Below are 26,613 nucleotides of genomic sequence, written 5' to 3'. Positions count from 1 at the left end.
CTAATTCAAAATAAATTTCTGTTAGATAAATAATTAGATAAATTGTAAATAATAATAATAATAATAATGCCTTTATTTCCAAAAAAAAGTAAGATAAAATACAGTTAATTATTAATACATTAAAATAGTAAGAAATTAAATAATTACACCAAAGTAAATAAGTTATAAATAGTTCTTTAAGTCTTTTAATCGTTATTGTTTTTGTTAATTAGTGTTAAATAAATTGTGACTTTCTATCCACACGGAACCGACGAAAAACGTAACACTATGAAATGAACGCGCGCATTTATAGTCAGTTGGTCGAAAAGTTGGCAGTTCGTTTTACGTTCAGCGGAGTTCAAAGATGGTCAATGTCTATGTCGGCAGTTGGCGACGTTAGAAGCACAGTACGCCGTTGCATTGGAAAATGACCCTTATTGTTGTTTCATTATTTCTGTTAATGTAATGTTTATATTTTGCGTAATCTTGGATTATTGTGTTTGAACTTTGACAAATATCAAAAGTATTTTTAAATCGAAAGAAAAACGTTCGAAATTTAAACAATCCCAAACCTAACCTACAACCGAAACTGACAGTTTATAAATGCAAAAATATTGAACCTCAACTGCCGCGAACATCCAACTGCAACTGAACCTCAACTCCCGAGTTTATAAATCTAGCTTCAATCAGTTCCACTCCGCGTCGACCGCCAATCGACCCGTTTGTGGACCTACTATTATATACGCAGGAAATAGAATGGAGATTCGTTCCAAGATCGAGACGCTTCCGCTTCGCGTTTGAGACGACACGTGGAAATCCCGGTTCTGAACCCTGATCTAGGTGTACGTTACAAATATATTTTTAACGCTTTTAAAAACTAATAACATTTACTGACTCAACGTAAAACAAAAGCAGCAAATTATTGAGTTTACCTTCATATTTTAACGCGTTTTAAATGACATTTGAAAATAAAAAAAAGAATGAACGCTACAGATAAACCGAAATTTAACACTCAATCGAAAATGCGTTAATTTTACTGATTATGACTAATAACGGTTTTGCGGGCTGTTAGGCCGTGGTCAAGAGTGGTTGGCTCCATAGCTTTCGACTGCATCTGCGGCAGTCATCATCAGTGGCGTAGAGGTCGAGGGTGAAGTGAACGACTCGACAACTGGACTGGTACTGATACGGAGGGGAGGGGTTGCGCGCCTTTTATAGCATCTTGGCCCAGGCGGTGTGCAGGGAGCGTGGTTTGCTTGTGATCGCTGGTGAAGGGACGTTTTATTTCTGTATTATCGAGCAGCGTGTACCATATTTTGTTAACGTGAAGCCCTTCTTCTTTTCTGTTGAAGTTGTTCTTATGTTTGTGGATTTCAATCGCTTCACGATGTAGTCTTGCAAAGTAATGATTCCCTGTTGAAAGGACTTCCGTATTATTGAACAGAATTTGATGATCTTCCTGTGTTATTGTGTGTTCGGCCAGGGCTGATTTCTCTGTTTGTCCGAGACGGCAAGATCTTTTGTGCTCAGTCAAACGTGTATTAATAATACGTTTTGTAGTACCAACATATACTGAGTCACAAGAACACGGAATTCTATAGACCCCAGCGGAGGAGAGTGGATCTCGTGGGTCTTTAGCCGAGCGGAGATGTTCTTGTATCTTTCGAGTGGGTTTGAGGATCGGTTTTATGTTCCTCTTTCTTAATAAATTTCCAATGCGGTCAGTGACCCCTCTGATGTATGGAGGTCTACACCTAGGTCTTCTAGGTCTTATGGCTCGTCTGATCGTCTGCTCTCGGTATCCATTGGCTTGTAAGGATCTGTCTAGGTGTTCTAATTCCTCAGTGACGTGTAGAGGTTCACAGATTCGGCAGGCTCTGTCAACAAGTGTTTTTATGACCCATCTTTTTTGACCGGGATGGTGACTTGAATTATTGTGTAGGTAGAGATCGGTATGGGTGTTCCGTATCAGTACCAGTCCAGACTTCGAGTTGTTCACTTCGCCCTCGACCTCTACGCCACTGATGAAGACTGCCGCAGATGCAGACGAAAGCTATGGAGCCAACCACTCTTGGCCACTGCCTAACAGCCCGCAAAACCGTTATTAGTCATAATACCGGCCGTGAAAGCCTACACAATTTTACTGATTATGTATTTTCATTCAATGAGAAAAATAAATGATTTTACAGGAAAAACATTAAGGTATTTTAATTATGATTTTAGATGTTGATTCCATTGGTCTTACCTTAGTCTTTTATTATTTAAATCATTGAATTTAGCGCACATATCCGTTCTTTTTTCTGGTTGACTGCTACCATCCATGCGCATATAATCTAGGTTCTTTTTGAAACCTAGTTTGAGACCTAGGAAATGCTCCAAAACGCTCATTTCGGCATGAGTTTGTGAAAATATCAACCTACAAAAAGGTGTTTTATGATCATCTAAACAAAAAAAAAATAATACTTACACTTTGTCACCTTCAATCTTAGTTTGCTCGAGAATATCCAAAATAATGAGCATTTTTGTGCCCAATCCTGGAGATTCGGTCAGATCATCAGGCATTTTATCCTTCCACCAGTCGTATTTCGTGACCACGTCATCTGGACCGTTTTCTACAACCACGTCTTCTTCTTTAACCTTTTTTTCTCGGATTTTAGCGGCCACACATAACGCATAAGGATGGGAACAAACGTACTGAAATAATTAAGCCAAGTTAAAAAGTAATAACAAAAAGAAAAAACATAGATAGGATAAAAAAACAGCAAACATTAGGCCAGAACAAAAAGAGAAAGAAGACAGAAATAAAAAAGTGCAAAAAAGGATAAAAAATTACCAAAAGATAAGAAAATATATAGAGAAATATAAATTGACAAAGCGAAAAAAGGAGAGAAAAGAAGATAGTAGAAATTTAAAACAAAATAAAAAGGAATAACGAAAATATATATACAGGGTGTCTCAGATTTTAATCGGGAAAATTTAATAGACGATAAAACTTGCAAAAATAAAACAAAAAGTTGATATCAACTTGTAAGATTTAAAGCTTCCTTTTCGAGATACAGGGTATTAAAGTTGCTTAAAAAAAAAATAAGATATTTGAAAAACTATTTAATCGATTTTGATATAACTTGACCTGTTTATTATACTTACTATGGGACTTAATTTGATGTAATTAGATTTAAGTTTAATGGCCAGGGGCGGCGGTAGAGCTTCACTGTTAAATTTTTTTAAAGGAAAAAATAGGCACGCCACTGCTTTTTTAGAAGTTTAATAATATTTTTGGATTTAGTAATTAAAAATATTATTTTTTTGTCTCCTGACTTTTTTGTCTATAACCTAACCATTATTATTAAATTTATTGTCCAGGGCGGAGTGAATAAATTATTTTTTTTTTCGCAAGAAGTAAGCAAGAAAAAAAAATCCAAAAATAATATTAAACTTCTAAAAAAGCAGTGGGGTGCCTATTTTTTCCTTCGAAAAAAATTAACAGTGATGCCCTACCGCCGCCCCTGACCATTAATCTTAAATCTAATTACATCAAATTAAGTCCCATAGTAAGTATAATAAACAGGTCAAGTTATATGAAAATCGATTAAAGAGTTTTTCAAATATCTTAATTTTTTTTTCTTTTTTAAGCAACTTTAACACCCTGTATCTCGAAAAGGAAGCTTTAAATCTTACAAGTTGATATGAACTTTTTGTTTTATTTTTGCTATCGTGTATTAAATTATTTTATTATTATTATTACATTAAGTTATATCGTCTATTAAATTTTCCCGATTAAAATCTGAGACACCCTGTACATATAAATATACAGAGAGAGTTAAATAAGTGCAAATATTTTAGGGCTGGTAGATCTCGATAAAAGAAACATATTTTTTTTATGATTTTTCAAATAACTCCAAAAAACCGAGTTATTTTACTTTGAAAATTTAACACAAAAATAATTTTTTGGTTAAATTTTGAGAACCACTGTATCTTTTCTGGGTTCTCTTTTTTGTAAATTTAATCTACTATCTATGTTGCCATATTATGTTTTTACTTAAAATTAACAAATTTTCGAAAATTTTGAAAAAAATCAAAATTTTCAAAAATTGTTTTTCGCAAAAAAAAACCTCAGAGAGTGTTCCTGGGTTCGAAATATACTACCCCTAAAAATATTTGCACTTATTTAAGACTCACTCTGTATATATACAGTAGCCCTAGCAAAACAAAGTATTGCCAGGTTTGATATAGAAACTCTCGCCAATACATACAAAGAAGCCAAAGCAAGATTAATGATATATAAAAGAACCACAGAGTTCCCAACTGGCAAGGGAGACTGGGAGAAAGGAAATATAGAAAATATAAGGAGTACGACAGGGAGACGCGATATCCCCAAAGTTGTTACAGCCACACTAGAAGAAATCTTCCGTCAACTGGGCTGGACTAACAAAGGATTAAAGATAGATGGAGAATATCTCAACCATCTAAGATTCGCTGATGACATAGTCCTAATGGCCAATAGCCCTGAAGAACTACGAGCACAAATTAACAAACTAAATACAACCAGCAATAAAGTGGGTCTCAAAATGAACTTAGCAAAAACTAAAGTAATGTACAACAAACTAGTGGACAGAAAAGACATTCTAATAAATAACACAACACTGGTAACAGTAGAAGAATATATATATATATATATATATATATATATATATATATATATATATATATATATATATATATATATATATATATATATATATATATATATATATATATATATATATATATATAAGGGGCAACTAATACACAGCTCGGGATCTCTACTATATACTAGAAATCAACAGAAGAAGTAAGTTAGCATGAAGTACTTATGGAAGAAACTCAACCATATTCAAATCTAGAATGCCACTTTATCTAAAGAAAAAAACATTCAACCAATGTGTAGTACTAGTCATGACCTAAGCATGCGAAACCTGGACATTTAAAAGGGACATCATAAGGAAACTGCAGGTCGCACAACGCTCAACGGAAGAAATATGATGGGAATAACCAAGAGAGACCGTCAAAGAATAGAGTGGATATGACAAAAGACTCAGGTAATAGATGTCATCCACAGAGTGAAATCCCTCAAGTGGAAATGGGCAGGACACCTGGCAAGAAGGACGGACAACAGATGGACCACAAAAATTACAGCATGGTACCCACGAGGAATTAAGAGACCTAGAAGAAGACCGAAGAGTTGAATTTTTTGGCAAGTTCTAAAAATCAAAACGCGTTTCCATGGTAATATAATTTCGTTTTTATCTATGGTTTTCATTCGTTGATAAATTGTTATTGATAGAATTTTAGTTAACGTCATATTTTTTGCTGTTTTAAAATGTTAAAGAAACACAAAAATTATTTAGTTCAATGCTTCGGAAAGGGTGATAATAGTTATCAGAAAATGTGATACTTTATCAACAGCAAAAGATGAAGATGACGTTAATCAAAATTAATAATAACATTAACATTAAAAAACAAAGGTAAAAAAAAATAAATATAGGATTTCTCAAACAACTTGCACAGTAAAAGTTTTTAGGATCTAATTCCCGTTTGAATTAAATTATTAGATTAATTACTGTACTCACATCCAAGATTGCTACATCCGCCAAAAAATTCTTTCTGTTAAGCTTCCCACTAGAGGTCCTCACTTGTTGCATGGCAATTGCTGTGTCCAAGTAGGTGTTGTAAAGACCTACTTGAGAAACGCTCAGGCCTACAATTAGTGCCTGATCCACCAGCTTGGGCAGGTACTGCTTCAATTCTGTGTCTTCTAACCTTTGTACTGTACTATCCAGGAGCTTATGCAACACGTGCGTCCGCTTCTTCATTAGGAGAATGTCGGAAGATGTAGAGTCTTCAAACTGACCGTTGGTGATAGGGTTCACAAAATTTGTTTTGTATTCTTGTTCTGTACCCAGCAAGTTGGGTTTGACGAAGTGTACCATACAATAATCTAAGGACATCAATGTATACCAAGAATCTCACAAAGACAAATTAAAAAAAAGAGGGTAGAACAAAAAGTAAAGAATAGGAAAGAGAAAAATAAGAGAAAGGAAAAATTGATAGATCAACAGCAGAAAAGGAAAAGCATAGAGATAGGAACAGAATAAAATAAGAGAAACCTGGCCACTAAAACATGAGAGTAGAAAGAGGGGTAAGAAAACAAAAAAGATATTAAAAGAAGGGAAAAGAGAATCATGGATATGAAAAAAAAATTAAAAAATTGACTAAAAAATAAAGAATGAAAGTAAAAAACTAGAATAGAAAAAGTCAAAAATATATAAAAAATAAGGAAGAAACAAAATGGAAAAGGAGATTAAAAAATAGTAAAATAAGAAAAATTGGAGAAAAAAAAGAATTGGAATACACAAATAATCTATAGTTTAACAGGATGCTAATAACATTATTTATAAACCAATATTAATATTTTATAATTTTATCAGTACTCACATTCCAATAAATTATTCTGCAAAGGAGTTCCAGTAAGCACAATCCTTCTTTTAGTCTTTATTTTATTCAAAGCATGAGTCCTCTGAGACTGCTTGTTTCGCAACAAATGTCCCTCATCACAAATAACCAAATCCGGCCCTGGGTCAACTAACGCCTCCAAAACACTCTTTCTTCCAGAAAACCCCTTACTCTCTAGGTTTTCCAACTTTACGTCAGAAGTTAAGTTCATGAAAGCTTCGTAGCCAAGGGCTAGAATACCTCCCTGCATTCTCCATTTCCCTACTACTGCAAATCTTTCGCTTGGTACCTTTTGACCCCTAAAAAAACATTTCTTATTAAATACATTTAAAAAAAAACATTTCTAACTTACTGTATAGAGAAGAAATTAACTGGTTTGCTTTTAATGGTACCTAAGGTCAGTTTGAACTCCTGTTTCCAATTATTCACGGTGGAGAGGGGACACACAATTAGGACGTGCTTTGATTTGGTCACTTTGTTAGCTAGAACTGTATGAATGAGCCCTAGGGCTTGACGGGTTTTTCCTAGTCCCATGCAGTGCGCTAGGATACAGCCGGATCCTTGCCAGCCTTTTTTCAGTTGTTTTATGCTTTCGTAGCACGAGTCCCACATGAATTGGATACCGTCTCTTTGATGTGGTTTCAGTTGTTTGGTGATACTGTGATGGACCTTGATTTGAGACTCTTCCTCTATGTCCTCGTCCAAAACTGGAAAATGTTAAAAAACGTATTTTCAAGTTTACTTATTTTAGTTATTTTTTTCTGCATTTTCACTTTTTTATACCTAAGTGTTCTATGTCATCAGTATCCATCAGGTCATTGCTGAACGTTTGCGATTGCGACATACTTGACCTCACCTTCTGTTTTTCTTGTAAACGTTTTATTCTAGCCTCTTCTTCCTCTTGAGCTAATTGAGTGGACTGAGACAAATCTCTATCGTCTACAAGAGCCCTAATATTCCTTCTTCCTTTACCTTAATAGAAAAAAAAAATATTTCTTTGATATAAATGTTATTATAAAAAAATATATAGGGTGATTCGCGGAGGTGGTAGGTTAGATGTTTATGGGGAAGCAGTCACAGGATCTTTCGAATATTTGGATTTTTGTATAAAGGCGTCTGCTCCATCTATCTAAATTATTTTCAACGTTACAATGTAGTGTTGCCGGTTCATTTGAAAAGAAGTAGCATTTTGTTACTTTAAAAAAAACACCCTGAGACAAATCTCTATCGTCTACAAGAGCCCTAATATTCCTTCTTCCTTTACCTTAATAGAAAAAAAATATTTCTTTGATATAAATGTTATTATAAAAAAATATATAGGGTCATTCGCGGAGGTGGTAGGTTAGATGTTTATGGAGAACCAGTCACAGGATCTTTCGAATATTTGGATTTTTGTATAAAGGCGCCTGCTCCATCTATCTAAATTATTTCCAACGTTACAATGTAGTGTTGCCGGTTCATTTGAAAAGAAGTAGCATTTTGTTACTTTAAAAGAAACACCCGGAACCCGATTCTGTTAACATATTTCCTGTCTAGTGACTCATCAATCCTATACAAATAGCATAGGCTAGACAGGAAATTTCTTGCTACGGTGCTTACAGAATCCCACTGCCGGTATATTATTACATTTTTGGAAACTATTTTTATATTTTCATAATTTCTTTATTTTCTATATCTATCTCCAATAGTTTCTAAGATAAAAAATAAAACAAATGTAAAATTGACAGAAACATGATCCTAAACAGGGGCGGAAACTGAACGAGATCCCATCATTTCAGGCGCCTGTAGCGTCACTCTGCGGAACGACCGATGACCGATTACCATTTTAAACAATTGTTTTTAGAGGTTCAAATAGATGGCGTCATCGACAAAATACTTGGGGGATTTTTTCATCATCCTCGTTTCGGAAAGTAGTAGTAACAATTTATGAAATGTCTCTAGTAACAATTTATGAAAAAGAAAATGGAAAGGACTAATATCCATTTAAGAATCATTCTTAATTTAGTTATGATATATTTAATTTTTAGGCATGTAATACCAAGGGACGATACAGTTAGAAAGATATGGTTAGATCAAATAAAAATGAGCCCAAATTATTTAATTAAAAAAAGATTCGCATTGCTATAGAGTGTGTGAATCACACTTTTTCGTTTTTTCGTCGAAGCGGCGCGGAACACTGCGGCGGATGGTAAGTCTAGCGGGACAAAACATCAGTACCGATGTTTAAGATTTAAATAAAATCTAAGCACGTAGCAAATGATCTAATATAAAGTAACCATAGAGTTAAATTCATTTATTTATTAACAACTTAATTTATTTAGAGTAAAATAAATAGAGAGCGCTAGCCGATCTATTGTTATGGCTCCTCGACATAGCACAATATAAATGCCATTGCGGGACATTTTGCCATATCTAAAATTTTATCGTCAAATTAGGGAATATTGATCTTTAAAATATTTAGAATAAACCCTGGTTTATTAATATTTGGGGATATCAATTACTAAATATATAAAGGGTCACTATGAGTTCTTAGTAGAAGCAAAAGTAAATAGTTTTATCGAAGAAAATTAAAAAAAAAGATAAATTCCGGGAAGCGAAAATAATTTTAATAAACGTGACAACACTGGAATTGTTACCCACGTGTAGATGCCGACGATAGTAAAACGGAAATTTTCTTTGCTATTATTTCCCTTTTATTTTTGTGTGGTGTTTTCTAACGGAAACATAACAAATGTTTAAGTTTAATCAATGAAGTTTTTGATAAACTATTAAGGCATTTTATTATCATGGTCTTTTTGTGTAAAATAAACAAGAAAAACAATGATAAAAATTGCGATGTGTATATCGACCGTACGTAGTAAATCACAGAAAAGCAACAGAATACGTGTGACGCGACAAACAGTGGCGTCTAAAATTTTTAAGTGATTTACATGTTTAGTTAAATAATATTAATGTAATCCTGTAGAATTTTAATAAATCTATAATTGGTAGGTACTACACATATAATTTTTAGATGGCATATTAAAAACGTATTTAAATAATTCTATATTTCAGATTTATTACAGTTGGGGGTTGGAACCTTTGGTGTTACACAGCAAAATAAAACACTAAATAAAACACTAAATCACCACAATACACCAAAACACTTTTACTTTTACAATGGACGCGCGTTTCGCTAACCATGTTAGCATCATCAGCAGATGATTAAAAATGTGTTAATTCCAGCCATTTCAATCAGTCATTTCAATCAATATTTTGATCTTTTTCAATTTTACGTGGAAAAATTAAAAAATAGAAATTTATTAAAATTTACAATTTAACAGGAATACAATATATAAATTTGTATTTTAACAAATCATTAAAATATAAATATACATTTATTATTTTCCAAATTTACAATATAAAATTAAAAAAAAAGGAATATACAGAATAAACCCTATACTTTTACACTACATTTAGATATATTATGTAAATATATTATTATTATTATAAATCCTTCCCACGCACAAGCTCTTCAGCTTATGTGGGATATTTTTGAAAATAATGTTTATAGTTTATTATAATTGTACATATTTATAAATAAATAAATATTACAGTATTATGTAAATATATTACCCAATTAACCGAGTTAAATTATTATAATCTATGAAGAGTTTGTACGAGAATGCCATAAAGGTATGCCATCTATCAAAGAATGAAATCGAAATTATATTACCATAGAAACGCATTTTTATTTTTAGGACTTATTTTAATTTTTTTCCAATTTTCTCTAAAATGGTATGAATATTTGGAAAATTATAAACGGGATTAATCATTTTAGAACAAGCAAAATTTTTTATGAAGAATGCATTTTTCTCAAAATGCCAAGAATAAAATAGTTGTTCCCCTTGTAAAGACAATCCAGGGACATACTGTAGTTTAATATAAATGGTCCAAGAGAATTAGAAATTTAATTAATAAAAATTATTAATAATTTAATATAGTTAAAATATTAATAAAATATTTTAACGTAGGTACTGGTATTTACCATTAAATAGTACATATACTGGGTGTCCCAATATTCCGTGGACATAGAACTACGTATTTTTGGAATCAAAATAAGTTTACTGGACACAAATTACCTCTATACAAAAGTGCTTCGTTTGAAAGCTAGAGGGCAGCAAATTTTAAAAAAATAAACACATTTTTTAAGATATTTTAAGAACCGTTATTCCGATTTGAATGAGATTTTGTGTGACTATAGCTTCATTCAGAACCTCGCAATTAGTGAAATAAATTAGTGGTTTCAATTAGCGTAGAAGTTTGTTCCTTTAATTTCAATGTAAGCATTCAGAACGTTAAAATTAGTGGTAGACATTTTTAGTTAGTAGAAAAAGTTGTCAAACTTTTAACTTTTCCACTAATTATACTTCAAAATTTACGATAAATGTCATTTTGGCCTTTGATTATCTTCCGTCAAGAGAAATTGTGGTTAGAAATCAAAAATTGATTGTTTTATAAGCTAAATATTAGGCTTTCTATATGGATACAAGTGACTAACGCAAGCTGTTGCTACGATATTCTATTAATTTTAATAATTAATTGTGTTTTTTTAAACATTGTGAATGATCGTAAACTAAAAAGTATAATTAAAACCACTAATTTATTCCACTAATTGGGAGGTTCTGAATGAAGCTTATGTTTTGCTAAGTGCTTTAACATTTGACTTTCACCAAAATTAAGAAAAAGTACGGGAAGTGTGAAAAAAACCAAACCACACCCCTACATAAATGTTAGTGTAAATATTTTCCAACTCCACCGACGACAGATTTTCTTTTCCTAAAATGATTTCTCTAGTATTTACTAAATTTTTTGTCTCTTTTGTAAAAAAACGCCACATCGCATAGTACTGTATTTACTATGTACAGGGTGGGTCAAATTCGACGCTTTTAAATGGAAACACCCTTTTCTATAGGAGATAGACGAAAACTAATAGCGGTGTCTGGAGCTCAATTTTTGTCAAAAACATGATAGTAAAAACCGCATATCGATATCTGTTACCGTTTCGGAGTTACGGGGTGTTTTTCAAAAATATGCACTTTTAACAAATCGCTTAACTTTTTTGTTATGGAAAATTTTGTATTTTTATGAAAACATTTCCAAAGCACCTTTTTACTTAGAATTTAATGGTTTAAGTATAATTTGTTTAAAATTAATAATTTAAGAATTATCAACAGAAAATTTGATTTTTTATATGGGACACCCTGTATATTTTTAATTTATTGAAAATAACTTAAAATTATCTTTCCAAAAATATAACACACTTGATATTTTGGTCGATTCCTCTTCGAGATATAGAGTATATAAAAATTCGCCCGCTTTAAATGAGTAGGCTTTGAACGGCTGTAATGCAAAAAAATCTAGCTATGAGCATCAATTAAAACGAAAATAATATTTGCTATGGGAGATGCAGAATTTTATAACTATTTAAAATATATTTTATCAACGTCAACACATTTAAACTATATCTAATAACAAGAAAAATAAATAGCAAACCAAGACATGAGATTTTGCTATAGGTGTTCGACATATCAACCGTCTTCTGTTATGGATAGACGAGACGGGGCAGTTTTTGAACATTTCTCGCGGAATTCATTAAGTCAGTGGGAGTGAAAGACACCCTCTCATAATTGCTAAGTATTTCTAATTCTTGTCTAGATTATACGGAAGAATAAGAAACCTTTATTTTTCCGCAAATCGATAGGATTAGATCCATGGCCACTAAGTCAGGCGGCCTCGACGGCCAACGGCTGGAATCTTGGTTGGCTATTCAATTATTCTGGAAATTGGATGCAAAAATTTACTGATAACTTCAGCGATCAGAGCCGGTGCGTCGTCTTGCTGGAAAAATATATTTTCGAGTTCCATTAAGGGCATATCATCAATAAAGGGTCCAAAGCCTACTAGTTAAAAGTGGCGAACTTTTAAAAATTCTGTATTTCGAAGGGGATTATAACAAAATATCAAGTGTGCTATATTTTTAGAAAGGTAATTTTAAATTCTTTTCAGTTAATTAAAAATATAGAGGGTGTCCCAAATAAAAAATCAATTTTTCTGTTGACAACTCTTAAATTATTAATTTTAAAAAAATTATACTTAAACCATTAAATTCTAGGTAAAAAGGTGCTTTGGAAATGTTTTTATAGAAATACAAAATTTTCGATAGCAAAAAAGTTACAGCGATTTGTTAAAAATGCACATTTTTAAAAAACACCCCGTAACTCCGAAACGGTAACAGATATTGATGTGCGGTTTTCACTATTATGTTTTTGATGAAAATTGAGCTCCAGACACCGACATTAGTTTTCGTCTACCTCCTATAGAAAAGGGTGTTTCTATTTAAAAGCGCCGAATTTGACCCACCCTGTACATAGTAACATAGTAGACTCTCATTTATTGTTAAATAATACATATTAAAAAATTAATAAAAAACAAAATTTAAAAAACCGAATTATCCGAGCCGCCAATTATCCCAGCTAGGGTAGAATGTAGAATGAGTGAGAGGGGGGTTAATCACTGCGACCTTAAAGATCTATTGTGCCACCTTCCGTAAGTCATTACACAGTCTATAACCCATCATACCTCTGTTGTAGAGGAGGCAGGATATTTCCCATCATCCTTTGACAACAGTTGTGCTTCCTCCGAGGGTACACACCCTTCCACGGTTGGAGCTTGGCTTTCACAGTGCCCTTCACAGTCGAGGAGCTTGCCTCCGGCTGAGGTACACGTGAGGTGGAGGCTGGAGGATCTGTCTCCATTCTCTCCACCTCTTTAACTTGGTCTCTCCTTAGACCTGATACCGGCGTGGTCCCGTATCTATAATAGAGGATATCCCTCTTTCTCTATTGCCTCCATGGATTTGAGGTCTATTCCTATTGCGAGGACCGGACCATGACCCTCCTCCCTCGAGTTGATGACTCGCCAACTCGATGTCCTTACATTGAAGTTCTGACCCTGGATAAGGCTCAGCAGGTAGGTGGTATCTTTCCCCTTGCTCCTCGGCAAAAGACCGTGATGGCCGCCCCTTTAGGGATGTTTTCTCCCTTCACTGCAACCAGTTCCGCCCCCTGCCAATTTTTAAGCTTAGGTGCGATTTCCACCAACCAATTCGCCGATTCTTGAGATACATAATCTATGAGGATCATGCCCACCCGAAAGTGTATCCCCGCAAAACGCAACTGACCCACATTTTGTAGATCGTTGTGTCGCGATCCGATCGCCACTACTTCGTCCAGTATAGCCTACTACTACTACTACTTCTAGAGATCTATCTCAGCTAGGATACAGCCCACATTAGCTCGGTTAATCGAGAGTCTATTGTATCTATGTGTTTCTAAAAGCATAAATTAAAACTTTAAAATATGAAAGAGTTCTCTTTTCTTATGAAAATAATTTAGATCGATAAAGCAGGTGCCTGTATATAAAAAAAACAAGTTTCCAAAAAAAATCCTATCACCGGTTCTCCATAAACATAACATGAACTAAACTACCATCGCCTGTAAATCACCCTGTATAAAAACATACCAGCTTTTTCGGGACTGTCTTTAATCTCAATAATTTCTTCATCTTCGTTTGATGATGACGAGGATGACGTTTCTTGCTCTTCGTTTTTAGCATCGTTAGAATCATTATCTTCATTTTTTTCCTGGTCACTGAAACAGTTCAAATTCATGAGGAGGATAAAGAAAAAATGCCAGCGAGAAGATTTAGACTATTTAAAAATATATAAAAATTACTAGAAAAGTATAGACAAAAAAGCAAATCTTTTTTTTTGCAACCAAACCAAACCAAATCAAAAAATGAGAGCAGTAATAGGCTTAAGGCGAAAAAGATAATGAAGAAAAACAAAATATAGCCACGGAAAAAATAAAAACCATTGGCGGAAAAAAAATTAAAAAAGAGAAAAAAACACGGTATTATAAGAAAAAAGAAAGAAATAAAAAAAGAGAAAAGCATTCTAAGCATTTGGAGAATTTAATCCCCCCCATTTCTGAGCATTTTAGTGCGAGTATTTATTTACCTATCACTATGAGAAGAAACATGTTCTGTAGGCTTAAAATCGGCATCAGAGCCACTGCTTTCAGATAATCTGCAGTTAAAAGTAAAGAATATTTATTAATCATTTAAATATTTATATCTCCAAAAAAGTCTTCTGGATATTTCGCCATTTGCACTGTAAGAAAATCTACAAACTATAATAGTTTATTTTTTGTAAACACCGCTGAGTAAATTCAATAGAAACCAATTTGCCAGCGGTATTTTACTCATAAAACAAATATTAACGGACAAAAAATGCTTAACGTTTAACGTTCCTCCTCCAGTCGTCGAAAGCAAAAAAACACAAAGAAAAAAAGCTATTTAAAATATCTAACTACAACTATTCAAGAACACTTGAATAGTTTTTTTTTTCTGATTTTTGCGTTTTTTTAGCTTCCGACGACGGAAGGTATACGATATACCTCCTGAAACGTTAAGAATTTTTTAGTTTGTTATGCAAATTTGTTTTATTAGGAGGCACAGGTATAGTAATCTTCTCAGACGAACTAGACATTCGACGATCACTAAGGCTATCGGATGGCTGCAATGTTCTACAAGCAGAGGTTTATGCTATAAAGGAAGCGGCCGGTTGTATACGAGAGAAAATCGCTGACAGACAAATAGGAGATATCGTGATATACTCTAACGGCTTGGGCGCTCTAAGAAGCATCACTATGGCACTATGCAATCACTGAGATCGAAATCTGTGATGGACTGCTGATATGGTGGCTGCGTCAAGGCGGGGTCACCCTGTCCTGGGTGCCAAGCCACAACAATGTGGTGGGCAACCAGGAATCGAACAGATATTCCACTACCTGTGACGATAAACACTCCAAAGGAAGCTACAGAAATTATCATCAAGGCCAACCGGCAAGAGACGTAGCAACACCGTTCAGTTAGGTTGTAATTTTTGTTCGTCACTGGGTGCAAACCTCGTTAGATGGAAGATTTCCAACGACGACTATTTCAGAGAATACGGAAAGGAAGAAGAAATCATGGGGCACCTACTGTGCCACTGTGCGGCACTGGAAAACCGACGCTAAAAAACTTTAGGGCGCGGTTTTTGGGAGAGACTAGAGAAAGCAGCAGAAGCCAACATCAACGACATCGGGACATCGGGAACTTTGAAAAGAGCTAGAAGTGCTTTAACGCAAAAACAGAACGAGAGAAAGGTTTAATATTCAATAATATAAGGGTATCGCAATGGGCCCAAAGACCCTGAGTAAGAGCTCAAAGCATTGACGGCCAGGTCGCCACGACCAGTCAACGGCCAGGATGCTAGTGCGCGTTGTATCATTTGATTTAATGTTATTACGTGTAGCAGCGACCAAGCTGCGGCCGCTTGGGCGTGGATGGTAGTGCGTTCGAACTCTAAGGGATGAAACAGAATCCCAAATCCGAGCAACCTAACCTAAAATATCGCTGACAAATTGGTCTCCAATTGATCTCCACAGCGGTGTTTACAAAAAATAACTACAGTAGACTCTCAATTTTCCGACTCTCTATTTTCCGATCTCTAGATTATCCGTGCGTATCCGAGTTGAAATCCGTATTAACCGAGCGACGCCGTATTATTCGAGCTTACGGAAAACCCCAGAATTGCCAAACAAACATGACTTTAGTTGTTCTTTTATTGGTCAAAATTTTTAATAAAATATTTTAACGTGGCATTTATTATTAAATAATACATATTTTAAAATATATAAAAAACCATTAAAAAACCAGATTATCCGAACTATGGTACAGCCCACATTAGCTCGGATAACCGAGAGTCTACTATATTATATTTTGTAGATTTTTTTACAGCGCAAGTGGCGAAATACCCAGAAGACTTTTTTGGACCAATGAAAAAATATTTATAGTATAGCATATATTACTTTAGTCTGATTTTTTTCCGCTGCCTTTTCACACTCCCAACACTCCCATCACTATCACTATCTGTAGTCACTTGACCCCTCAATAGAGGATCTCGTCTCCATATACTCTGCTGTTTAGATTTTTCTTTGTCTTCATCCTCTCCGTCACTACTACTGCGGTCCTTGATAGATCTCTATAAATAAATTCGATGCATTTTTGATAATTTTTTAATCTTCAACACCTTGTAGAACCTTACCTGTGACCTAGTACTCCTCTTAGGCAACCTCTTAGGCTTGGCTTCAATGTCGCTGTCGCTGAGTTCATCTCCAGTCCCCAGTTTATTATCACTTAGCGCTTCATCTGAACTATTATTGATGTCATCCCAAAGTGAAGTGGCTAACGCCGCCTGGTCGTCTTTGGAGTCCCTTTGTGGCGACAGAGTAAGGCTCTTTCTTGACAGGCCATCTTCTACATCAGTGTCTGATGATGAGGAAGAACCCTGGCTTAACAATGATTCGGTGCGGTCACTGGACGAATCAGAGTTTCGTTCATTGGAGGATATTGATGAGGAAGAACCTAAACATGGGTCATATTTTAGTAGAAATCTAAATAATTATATTTTGGTTAATTTCTTGATAATATCATATAATGACGAATTATTTAATTAAATTTAATTCCAAATAAAGTAATTTTGCGGTATAACAAAGATTTTCGTATGTTTTTTATGTACAAAGATGACGGAGAAAAATGCATTCTTCATAAAAAATTTTGGCTTAAATGGTTAATTCCATTTATACTTATACAAATTTCCATACCGTTTTTTCCGATTTAGAGAAAATTAAAAAAAAGTTGTCGAAATTTAATATTAAGGAAAAAAGTATAAAAGCGATTAACTATTTTAAAACGAGGAAAAATTATTATGAAGAATACATTTTCCTCAAAATGTCAATAAAGTTATTCCTCTTATAAAGACATTTCATGGATATACTGTAGATGAAAGAAATAACAGTACTTACTAGATTCTGTTCTCATCCTTTTTAACATGAAACGGTTATTCCCTTCAATTATTTTTCGTTTTGTTCGTAGAACAGTACTCAAATCGCACAAGCTCTCCACCGTATCTAACTTTCCTGAAGAATGCCTCTCCGATAATCTTCTGACATCCCATAGCAAGTCCCTATCAAACTCTTCAAAGTCAATCTCTTCAATATGCACTTCTAGCTCTTTATTAATACCAAACTTCTTCCTAAGAGCTTGATCTTTTTCATTTTTATGGCCAGAAATCCATTGCGAGTTGAAATCATCAAAGCTCTCATCCTCAGAGTCCAAGGTAATGTCACTATCATCTAGCAGGCTCTGATAGGCTTCGCGCGCTTTTTTTGAACCAACTCGTTTTGATTTGGACTCATTGTCAATTACTTCTTCTTCCCTGAGCAGTTCGTATAGCTCCGTTTCACTGTCACTTTCTTGATCATCATCAACATTTGATAGTATTTCTGCCAAATCTTCACTGGGCCTATCTTTTTCATCAACAGAAGATAACATATCATCTTTTATATGCAAGTTTGAATTCTCTTCAATTTCTTCCTCTTTACTTGATGATTCCACCATCTTGTAAACCTGAGACTGTTCTGATTTTTCATAATTGCTACTCAACATGTCTAATAATTCCGTTCTGCTTTGTTCATTGAGATTGAATCCATGTTTTTCTTCTTTCTGGTCATTTAGGTCTCCTTTTTTTGTTTCATCAATAGTCAACATGTTCAATAATTCATCTCTACCTTCGCTATTCAAACAAAACTCGTCACTTACATATTCTTTCTCCTCATCATTTGTTAACATTCCCAACAATTCATCTCTTCCTTTTTCATCTAATTTTAATTCAGGAGATTTCTCTTTATCTTCAATTTTTGGTTCTTCTTTCTTGTTATCATTTGTTAACATTTCCAACAATTCATCTCGCCCTTTTTCATCTAATTTTAATTCACCAGATTTCTCTTTATCTTCAATCTTGGCTTCTTGATTCTTGTTATCATTTGTTAACATTCCCAATAATTCATCTCTACCATTTTCATCTAAAAATTCATCAACTTTACTTGAATGTGTCTCCTCATCTCCCACTGAATGTGCTTTTGGTTCACTTGTATCTTCAGTACTTTCTTCCTCACTTGATGTAGACTTGTTAATGAGTTCATCTTCTCTTATTAATACTTCAGATAACTGCTCTTCACTTTCTTTGCTGTCTTTTTCACTGGCTGATTCTATTTCATCTGTTGAGACATCAAAATCTACCGAATCCTTTTCACTACATAGTGTTGATTTATCATCATCATCATCATCAACTATAGATGTTTTATTCTCCTTAGATGTAGATTTAATATCATTAATATTACTGGCAGTCATAGTTTCTAATTCCTCAGTATTAGATAAAAGTATTTCTAGAGAATCTGTCTCACTTAATGGTGTAGAATGATCATCAGATTCTCCATGCAAGGAACTAATGGTACAAATATTCTTCTTTTTAAATGTGGGCATATCTTCACTTTCAGATTGATTTTGATGGTGATCTGTTAAAGATTCTACAATTGTGGCCTTGTTTATATTCACGTCAGTATCTGTAACTTGAACTTTTGACTGATCTACATTATTGGATTGGTTTTCAATGACACTTGAAGGCGATGTTGGGTTATCTGAAGAAGTATTCTCTTCAGTGGAGCTAAGTAGTTCAGGTACTCTTTTATGTTGAACAGAAAGCATAATATCGCTACCTTCACTCTCAGAGATATTTTTATCTATTTCTAGCTGGGCTTTATTATTTAAACAAGTTTGTTCTCCATTGAATTCCTCAGTCTGTGGACTGACAATCTCCTCAAAGTCAAACTCTTGGGTAGACTTATCTTCTTCATTTGATGATCTGGAAAGTTTCTGTGTTCTTTTTTTGTTATATGAAGATTCAACTGCACTATAACTATGTTCATGGTCCTCTGATAAAAATGGAGGTATTATTTTATTACACAAATCAATAAAAAAAATTGTATATACTTACTAGATTCAAGTTCTTTAAGATTAGCCGATTCATCATGAGACTTAATTCGCTTATCATTGTGTACATTTTTATTTGTTATATCAACATTCTCATTCTCAGTTATATGAAGTTCATTATTTTTGCCAACTTCCAATTCGCCATCTGAAACTTTAAAGAAATCTTCAGATTCTTGGCTCTCCAATACACTACTGTCTCTTTTAGAGTAATAATTTTCTATGAGCTTGAACAGAGATGACGCATTATGCTGAGGATTATCATCTACACCTTAAAATAAATGTATAACATTATTTACATAACTTATTAAAATAAATGCTTACTTTTACTAGATTCATCATGAGATTTATTTGTAATTTCAAACGGTATTGATTTTTCAAGTTCATTAGTAGGAGTTGAATTAAGAACAGTTGTGTTACTCTCTATACTAGAATTTGGTGATAAATTAGCAGTAGTTTCTTTATCAAAATCAGAGTCTTCACAATGGACAACAGTTTCTTGGTCAGAGTCAATAGCTTCAATATTATTACCATCTAAAGCATTGCCATTTTCAAGTAGCAATTTTCCAGTTCCACCATGATCATTGGCTTTACTATTTTTAAGTATATTTATTACAGCAACCAAAACATCTTCCTGTTTAAACTCCTTAACAGTTTCTTCTAGTTCCAAAGAGAATTTCTCAAAACACTTAGTGTATTCACTCAGAATTTCTGCCAATTTCTTAGAATAGACGATGATATCTGGAGTTGATTTATAGTTATTTACACATTGGCTAATATCATTAACAACTTTCTTCCCAGTATTGCTAATGTTTTGTCCCAAAGACAGTAAAATATTTTCAAATTCATCTTGGGCCATAGTAAAATTTGTTTTTTAAATTCAAAACCCAAAAAATTTTCTCATCTACATATTCAGCACATACATACGTTTTTACTGCAGATTAAAATACTGGGATTAGAACAATAGTTCGCTAGACGATTTAACAAATATTTAATAAATATATATATATATATATATATTTGTTATTTTAAAGAATCTTATGAACTTTTCTCTCAAAATATAAATAAGCGTCTTTGCCAGCTATGTTTACCAATCTTTGGTCAGCTTTGGTTAAAAGAAAGGTTAAGGGTTTTAATCAAAGATTTTATCCCTGTTTTTTATGACACTGTGACACCATATTGTGACACCCATTGGTGACACACGGGACACTTGACATCACACTTGACACCGACTGTTGATATCCTGTGGTTGATATGACTGTGATGCAGTGTTCCCAACTCTCACAAATTTTTCTCAGTAAAAATCCAAAATGCTCGCATCAAAAATCCCTAAAAACCTAAAAAAATATCCCGAAAAAACCCTAAAAATATAAATAATAATCAAAATAATCATTTGAATCATATATATTAATGTTGTGTTTTAAGTGGTTGACCTTGAAACGCCTGATCACAGCAATGTAGCCAACTGTTCAAAACTTTCCATTAAAGCAATATAAAACCTTCTTAAATACAAACAACTAAAATCCCCATAACTGTTATCCAAGATTCGGTGATTAAAATAAATAAATTAATTTGTTTTATTTATACTTTCCTATTAATTTTGAAAAATAGTAATAGCGGTCTTATCTCCTTTTTGGTAGCGGTAAAATTCCATTGAAATGTTATCCCTAAAAATATCCCCAAAAAATTTTACTCCCTAAAAAAATCCCCATATAGATTTTTTCTCCCTAAATTTAGGGATAAAATGGTAATGGTGTGGATCCGGTGGCTGACCTTGAGTCACAGACACTACGCATGCGCACATCTTCGATGTTGCCAGATTGCAAGTTATTTTGGAATTATTTTCAGTAGAAAACAAATATGTGCTTTTCAGTGTTTTTTGTCAATATATACAGTATCATCGAAAAAACGGCGTCCAGTTGGCTGGGAAATGACGATTGAGGACATTTCCCATATAAAATGGCAGCGATCTTCATCATAGTACGCGCGGTATATCATTTATATTATTATTTTAATATTTCGCACAACACGTGAAACATGAACGCTTATATGTATTTTCATAGTCAATAAAATTAAATAGAAATAAAATTCTAGATTCCTATAATTAATCTAATTGCTCTAGATTATTATGCTACGTTTAAAAAGTGCTTTATTAAAAATTCAGGGTATGTGTCCAAGTTTTTTCTTTTTTTTAAATTTTTAAATGCTGTAGCTCCATGTCATGTTCATAATAGGTTTTTTTAACATTCCATCAAAACTACGGAGGCCTTAAAAGACCTTTTAGTCCCAGTAATTAAAATTGTAGAATCAGCTTCAGCAACATTTACAGTTACCTTGTTTAATTCTGCTTATATATTGCATTAATTTTTCTGCTACCTTAACTTACCTTAAATTAAGAAAAGAATATCAAAGTATACGATATTAAATACTGTAATGTATTCTACGACACAAACCGTCTCCCTTCTAAAGAGAAAAAGACAAAACATAAAGCTTATTTTAGTCTTATCAACACACTCTTCGATAAAATATATGTCTAAAATTGCTATTAATCCACTAACTTCATATTTTTAAGAAATTATGATACAAACATTATAATCAAAGTATATTATATTAGTAACATTATAAGTAAGATGTTACCTCTATCTCCCATTGATGTGTATTGTTCTATAAGACTCGTCATGGTACTATTTCAAAACATCAATACATATAATCAAAACTATTGTTGCCTGTAAATAACTAGAAATTAAATAACTTGAAATAAATAAAACAATTCTAATAAGTTTAAAACCATTAAGAAAAAATCCGTACATGATAATTTTTAATTCTAATGTAAATATATAAATAAATGTTATTTATTATTACAATTTTATATATTCATAATACTTTCATTTCACAATCTTCATTATCCTTCTTACCTTAATTTTGGATATCAAGATAAATCTGAAATTATAAAATTAATTATAGAATTTCTATTATTATTGATTAACACCTTATTAACACTCCAAAAAAAATTTCAACTGCAAATAATTCGAAAATAAACTGCAATTTGGCAACATCGACGATGTGCGCTTGCGTAGTATCGATGATCAAATGCAGCAAATATAGGCTTCAAGGTCAGCCACCGGATCCACACCTTTACCCTCTAAGGTTGTAATTTATTTTTACATTAAGTAAATATGATTTTTAAATGGTGTAGTTTAAGATTGACCTCGCTAAATTATCAATCGTCAAACCTCAGCCACCGCCGTTTTTTTTAGATTATTTGCTATAACTATGTTATCTGTTATGCAAATACATATGTCAACAAGTAAAAAGCCAATGAGAAATTAGTTTCTGCTTGGATCCTTACAGTGGCATTTAACAAAATATATATTTTTCCAGGTTACAATATTTTATTTAATATGAACCTGTAAATGTAAGAATATTATACATATACTATATTTTTTACTCAGACCCTAAATATATTATTAAAATACAACACTTGTGTTTTTTATTAATATCGTGTTATGATTAATACCTAATTAATGTAAAATTATATGGTATGTAAATATCCTTACACTGAGAATTCGTTTGGTCAAAATATTACTCTCTTACTAATATGAATTTGAAAACTACAGAACATTGTTTTTTTTTTAGTTTTTGTGCTAATATTTCCACTTAAAATTACCGAATATATTTATGGTATATGTAGGAAAAGATGAATTTTGTGCTTTTTAATTATACATTATATTAATTATATTATTATTGTAAATAATATCTACTGATATTTAATATAAAAAATAGTTATTCACATGCATCTATTTTTCTTTTGTAATTAATACTATCTAAATAACAAGACATCTTAATACGTATAATATCTTTTAATTATATCTAACTTTTAATTATTGAATATTTAATAAACAAATTTTTTATATTGTTTGTTAAATATTTTATAGCATATACTATTATGTATTTATAATAATTTATTAGTTTTATTGCATGAACATATTTTTAAAATTTATTATTAAAAAATATTTTATCTTTGCCTCTAACCACCTACTTCTATATCTCTGGCTTTTACTTTACTATCATCAATGAATCTCAAGGTTAAATTCTGTTTTGATGCTCTTCCGCTGTAAACTCCCCTACCACTTTCCTCTTTACCCCGCTGTCCATAAACTATGGTAGCGAGGGCACTCACCGATAAAACGATGTAGGCACCAGGGGGGTGACAGTAAACCGGAAAATTGGAAACAGTTGTGGCGCGGTTCTACCCAGGCCATAGACAAACTAACAAAAGCAAGACGCGTCAACGCTGTACTGCAAAACGGCAACAAGTTTGATAAGAGTTTATTACCGCGCTTGCGTCAACTGGCCTTTTAGACGAGGACGGTTTACTTATGGATTGTGTATTTTGTAGTAGTCTTTTAGACGAGGATGTTTTACTTATGGATTGGGTATTTTGTAAAAAGGATGTTTAATTAATAAGCGTTTATTAAAATCAAATACATTTATTTCCATTTCTATCGGTAAAATAAACAATAATTTCTGGACGTAACAGATATAAAAACAAAAAAGTCAAATAAACGAAAACGTATTCCTCTTTAATAAGAGGAATACGTTTTCGTTTATTTGACTTTTTTTCGTTTATTTTAATAAATAACAAAAAAGATGATAAAAAAACAACAGTTATATGGCAAACGAAATAAAAGCATTATTCTTCAAAAGGTACAAAAAAATAATTATGTATATTATAATATTAATAATAGGAACAACAAGAAACATCTTAAAAATATACAACTTTTTCAAATATAAAACAAAAACATAAACTTCACATTTCCACAAGAATTTAAAAAATATTAACATTTGGTTTGGTTTGAGGGGAAGGTGTTTGAATATGGACTTTATAATGTTCCGTCTTACGTGCCTGTAGCCATAAAATAATAAATACAAGAAGAAGTGTCAAGTCAATGTTAAATTATGGAAACAGCGTGGCTGCCTGGGTAACTAATTTTTAGATATGGCGGCTGGGACATTTGACATGACATAGACACTTCATTGACATGACAATTTCAATTTTATGAAATTTATTTCCGTTTCCGGTTTTTAATGGCGGGCTGTTCAGGAGGTTTAAATGAGGGTTAATATACTTTTTACTCTTTCTAGTAGTAAATAATACAACAAAATTACTCAAAAATATTTATTTGGAATTTAGAACAATGTAAATATGCAAATCAACACAATTAAAGAGCTATAAACCAATAAACTACTGTATCAATATTAAATATTTAAATAATATCAGAGATGCTGTGTTAAAGCGAATTAGTAAAGTAACAGTGCATTGACTTACAGAAACTTGAAGATAAATAAATGTTTTCACAGCTTCACGGATAAATAACTGGAAGCAGGAAAAAGGCAACCGGAACCCACACAAAACCTGGAATCAAAAAAAATATGTAAAAAATATAAATATAGGTACCTACATAAGACTTTTGTGAATTAAATCAAACAGGACTTGAATGAAAATAAAATGAATAAAAAATATGATACATATACATCTAATACCTCATTTGTATTTTAAAAATAATCTACATACATAGATTTATAGCATTATTGCTATGAAAATACATAATAGGTACCTATGTGATATGTAATTACGCATTTCTGTTCATCTTGTAGAAATTTAACGTAGGCTAATAATAGTTCAATAATCATAATTTACCTTGTATAACTTGCTTTCAATTGCTCAAAATCACCGATCAGTCTTTAAAGTAGAGATACGGAAAAATCCTTGAAAGAATATCCCAAGATCCTTGGGTTTAAAGCTAAAAAAATATAAAAACAGTTAATATATTACCTATTTTTACCTATAATATGGCCCATACCTGCTACACGCCGAAACGTCGATTTCATCATTTTCTTCATGTAATTAATATCATATATACTTTATTAAAGTGTTAACAAGGAACTTTATATCAAAAAACATCTTTGTACTTATAAATTTCAGCCGAAATATCAGAAACAAACTTCCAATCAAATCTAAACGGCAAAAATTAAAATGGCGCCCGACCTTGCCAGAGGCCTCGGGAGTTGACACATGGCTGACACACAGACAAAAGAAGAGGACGCCGACGTGCATAAAAATGTTCCGTAACTGAAATTGACAGAAATCATATAGAAATATTCAGATTTTTGTCTAGGACAGTCTAGAAGGCCATGCTTTCTGCCTGGGTAAGACCGCGCCAGAACTGTTTCCAATTTTCCGGTTTACTGTCACCCCCCTGCCTGTAGCCACGACCTGTTAGACAGATGTCATTCAGACATGTTGTTGTCCTTGTCTATTATCGAATAGAAGTTGATATGTTTTGTTAATTTACTTTCACTTTAATATACGTTTATTAAAATTAGTAAGACCTTCATTTAGTACATAAATATAAACCCCAAAACATAAACAGTAATAACCAATCAAAACGCAAAATCAGGAATTCAACAGTTCGTTCAAGGCAAAAACGTTTTTCGTTTTATTTAGGTTAGGTTTGACGAGTGCGACTGCGCGATGAATTCTGACTCAACTGGCCAGCGCAAAAACAATAATTCAACTTCCTCAATCGTTTGAAAAGTCTTGCTTTTGTTAGTTTGTCTATGACCCAGGCAGAAAGCATGGCCTTCTAGACTGTCCTAGACAAAAATCTGAATATTTCTATATGATTTCTGTCAATTTCTGCTACGGAACATTTTTATGCACGTCGGCGTCCTGTTCTTTTGTCTTTTGTCTTTTGTCTGTGTGTCAGCGTCAGCTCCCGAGGCCTCTGGCAAGGTCGGGCGCCATTTTAATTTTTGCCGTTTAGATTTGATTGGAAGTTTGTTTCTGATATTTCGGCTGAAATTTATAAGTACAAAGATGTTTTTTGATATAAAGTTCCTTGTTAACACTTTAATAAAGTATATATGATGAAATCGACGTTTCTGCGTGTAGTAGGTATGGGTCATATTATCTGTAAAAATAGGTAATATATTAACTGTTTTTATATTTTTTTTAGCTTTAAACCCAAGGATCTTGGGATATTCTTTGCCAAGGATTTTTCCGTATCTCTACTTTAAAGACTGATCGGTGATTTTGAGCAATTGAAAGCAAGTTATACAAGGTAAATTATGATTATTGAACTATTATTAGCCTACATTAATTTTCTA

General features: G+C 32.8%; 1 protein-coding gene across 8 annotated transcripts in view; it reads right to left on the bottom strand.

Moving 5' to 3' along the window:
* The window catches only part of LOC115878317 (transcriptional regulator ATRX-like), a 47,140-nt gene extending 23,370 nt beyond the window's left edge, over positions 1 to 23,770 (bottom strand). For 2 of the 8 annotated variants that reach the window (XM_030894773.1, XM_030894776.1), the window contains exons 1-15: positions 23,624 to 23,686; positions 20,877 to 21,110; positions 19,768 to 20,804; positions 19,451 to 19,714; positions 17,421 to 19,388; positions 16,661 to 16,980; positions 16,425 to 16,597; positions 14,531 to 14,599; positions 14,035 to 14,162; positions 7,255 to 7,443; positions 6,824 to 7,178; positions 6,454 to 6,770; positions 5,589 to 5,956; positions 2,447 to 2,673; positions 2,225 to 2,395 (exon numbers count right to left, since the gene is read on the bottom strand). In XM_030894773.1, the coding sequence (XP_030750633.1) occupies positions 2,225 to 2,395; positions 2,447 to 2,673; positions 5,589 to 5,956; positions 6,454 to 6,770; positions 6,824 to 7,178; positions 7,255 to 7,443; positions 14,035 to 14,162; positions 14,531 to 14,599; positions 16,425 to 16,597; positions 16,661 to 16,980; positions 17,421 to 19,388; positions 19,451 to 19,714; positions 19,768 to 20,302 (5,084 nt within the window). In that variant the 5' untranslated portion in view covers positions 20,303 to 20,804; positions 20,877 to 21,110; positions 23,624 to 23,686. The other 6 variants (XM_030894770.1, XM_030894775.1, XM_030894772.1 and 3 more) reach the window with 6 other exon arrangements.
* Between the last annotated feature and the right edge of the window lie 2,843 nt (positions 23,771 to 26,613).

Source organism: Sitophilus oryzae, unplaced genomic scaffold (assembly GCF_002938485.1).
Source record: "Sitophilus oryzae breed Bouriz unplaced genomic scaffold, Soryzae_2.0 scaffold_1508_pilon_pilon, whole genome shotgun sequence".
NCBI classification, from domain to species: domain Eukaryota; kingdom Metazoa; phylum Arthropoda; class Insecta; order Coleoptera; family Curculionidae; genus Sitophilus; species Sitophilus oryzae.
The sequence above is the reverse complement of the archived record's forward strand: the minus strand, read 5'-3'. Positions and strand labels throughout refer to the sequence as shown.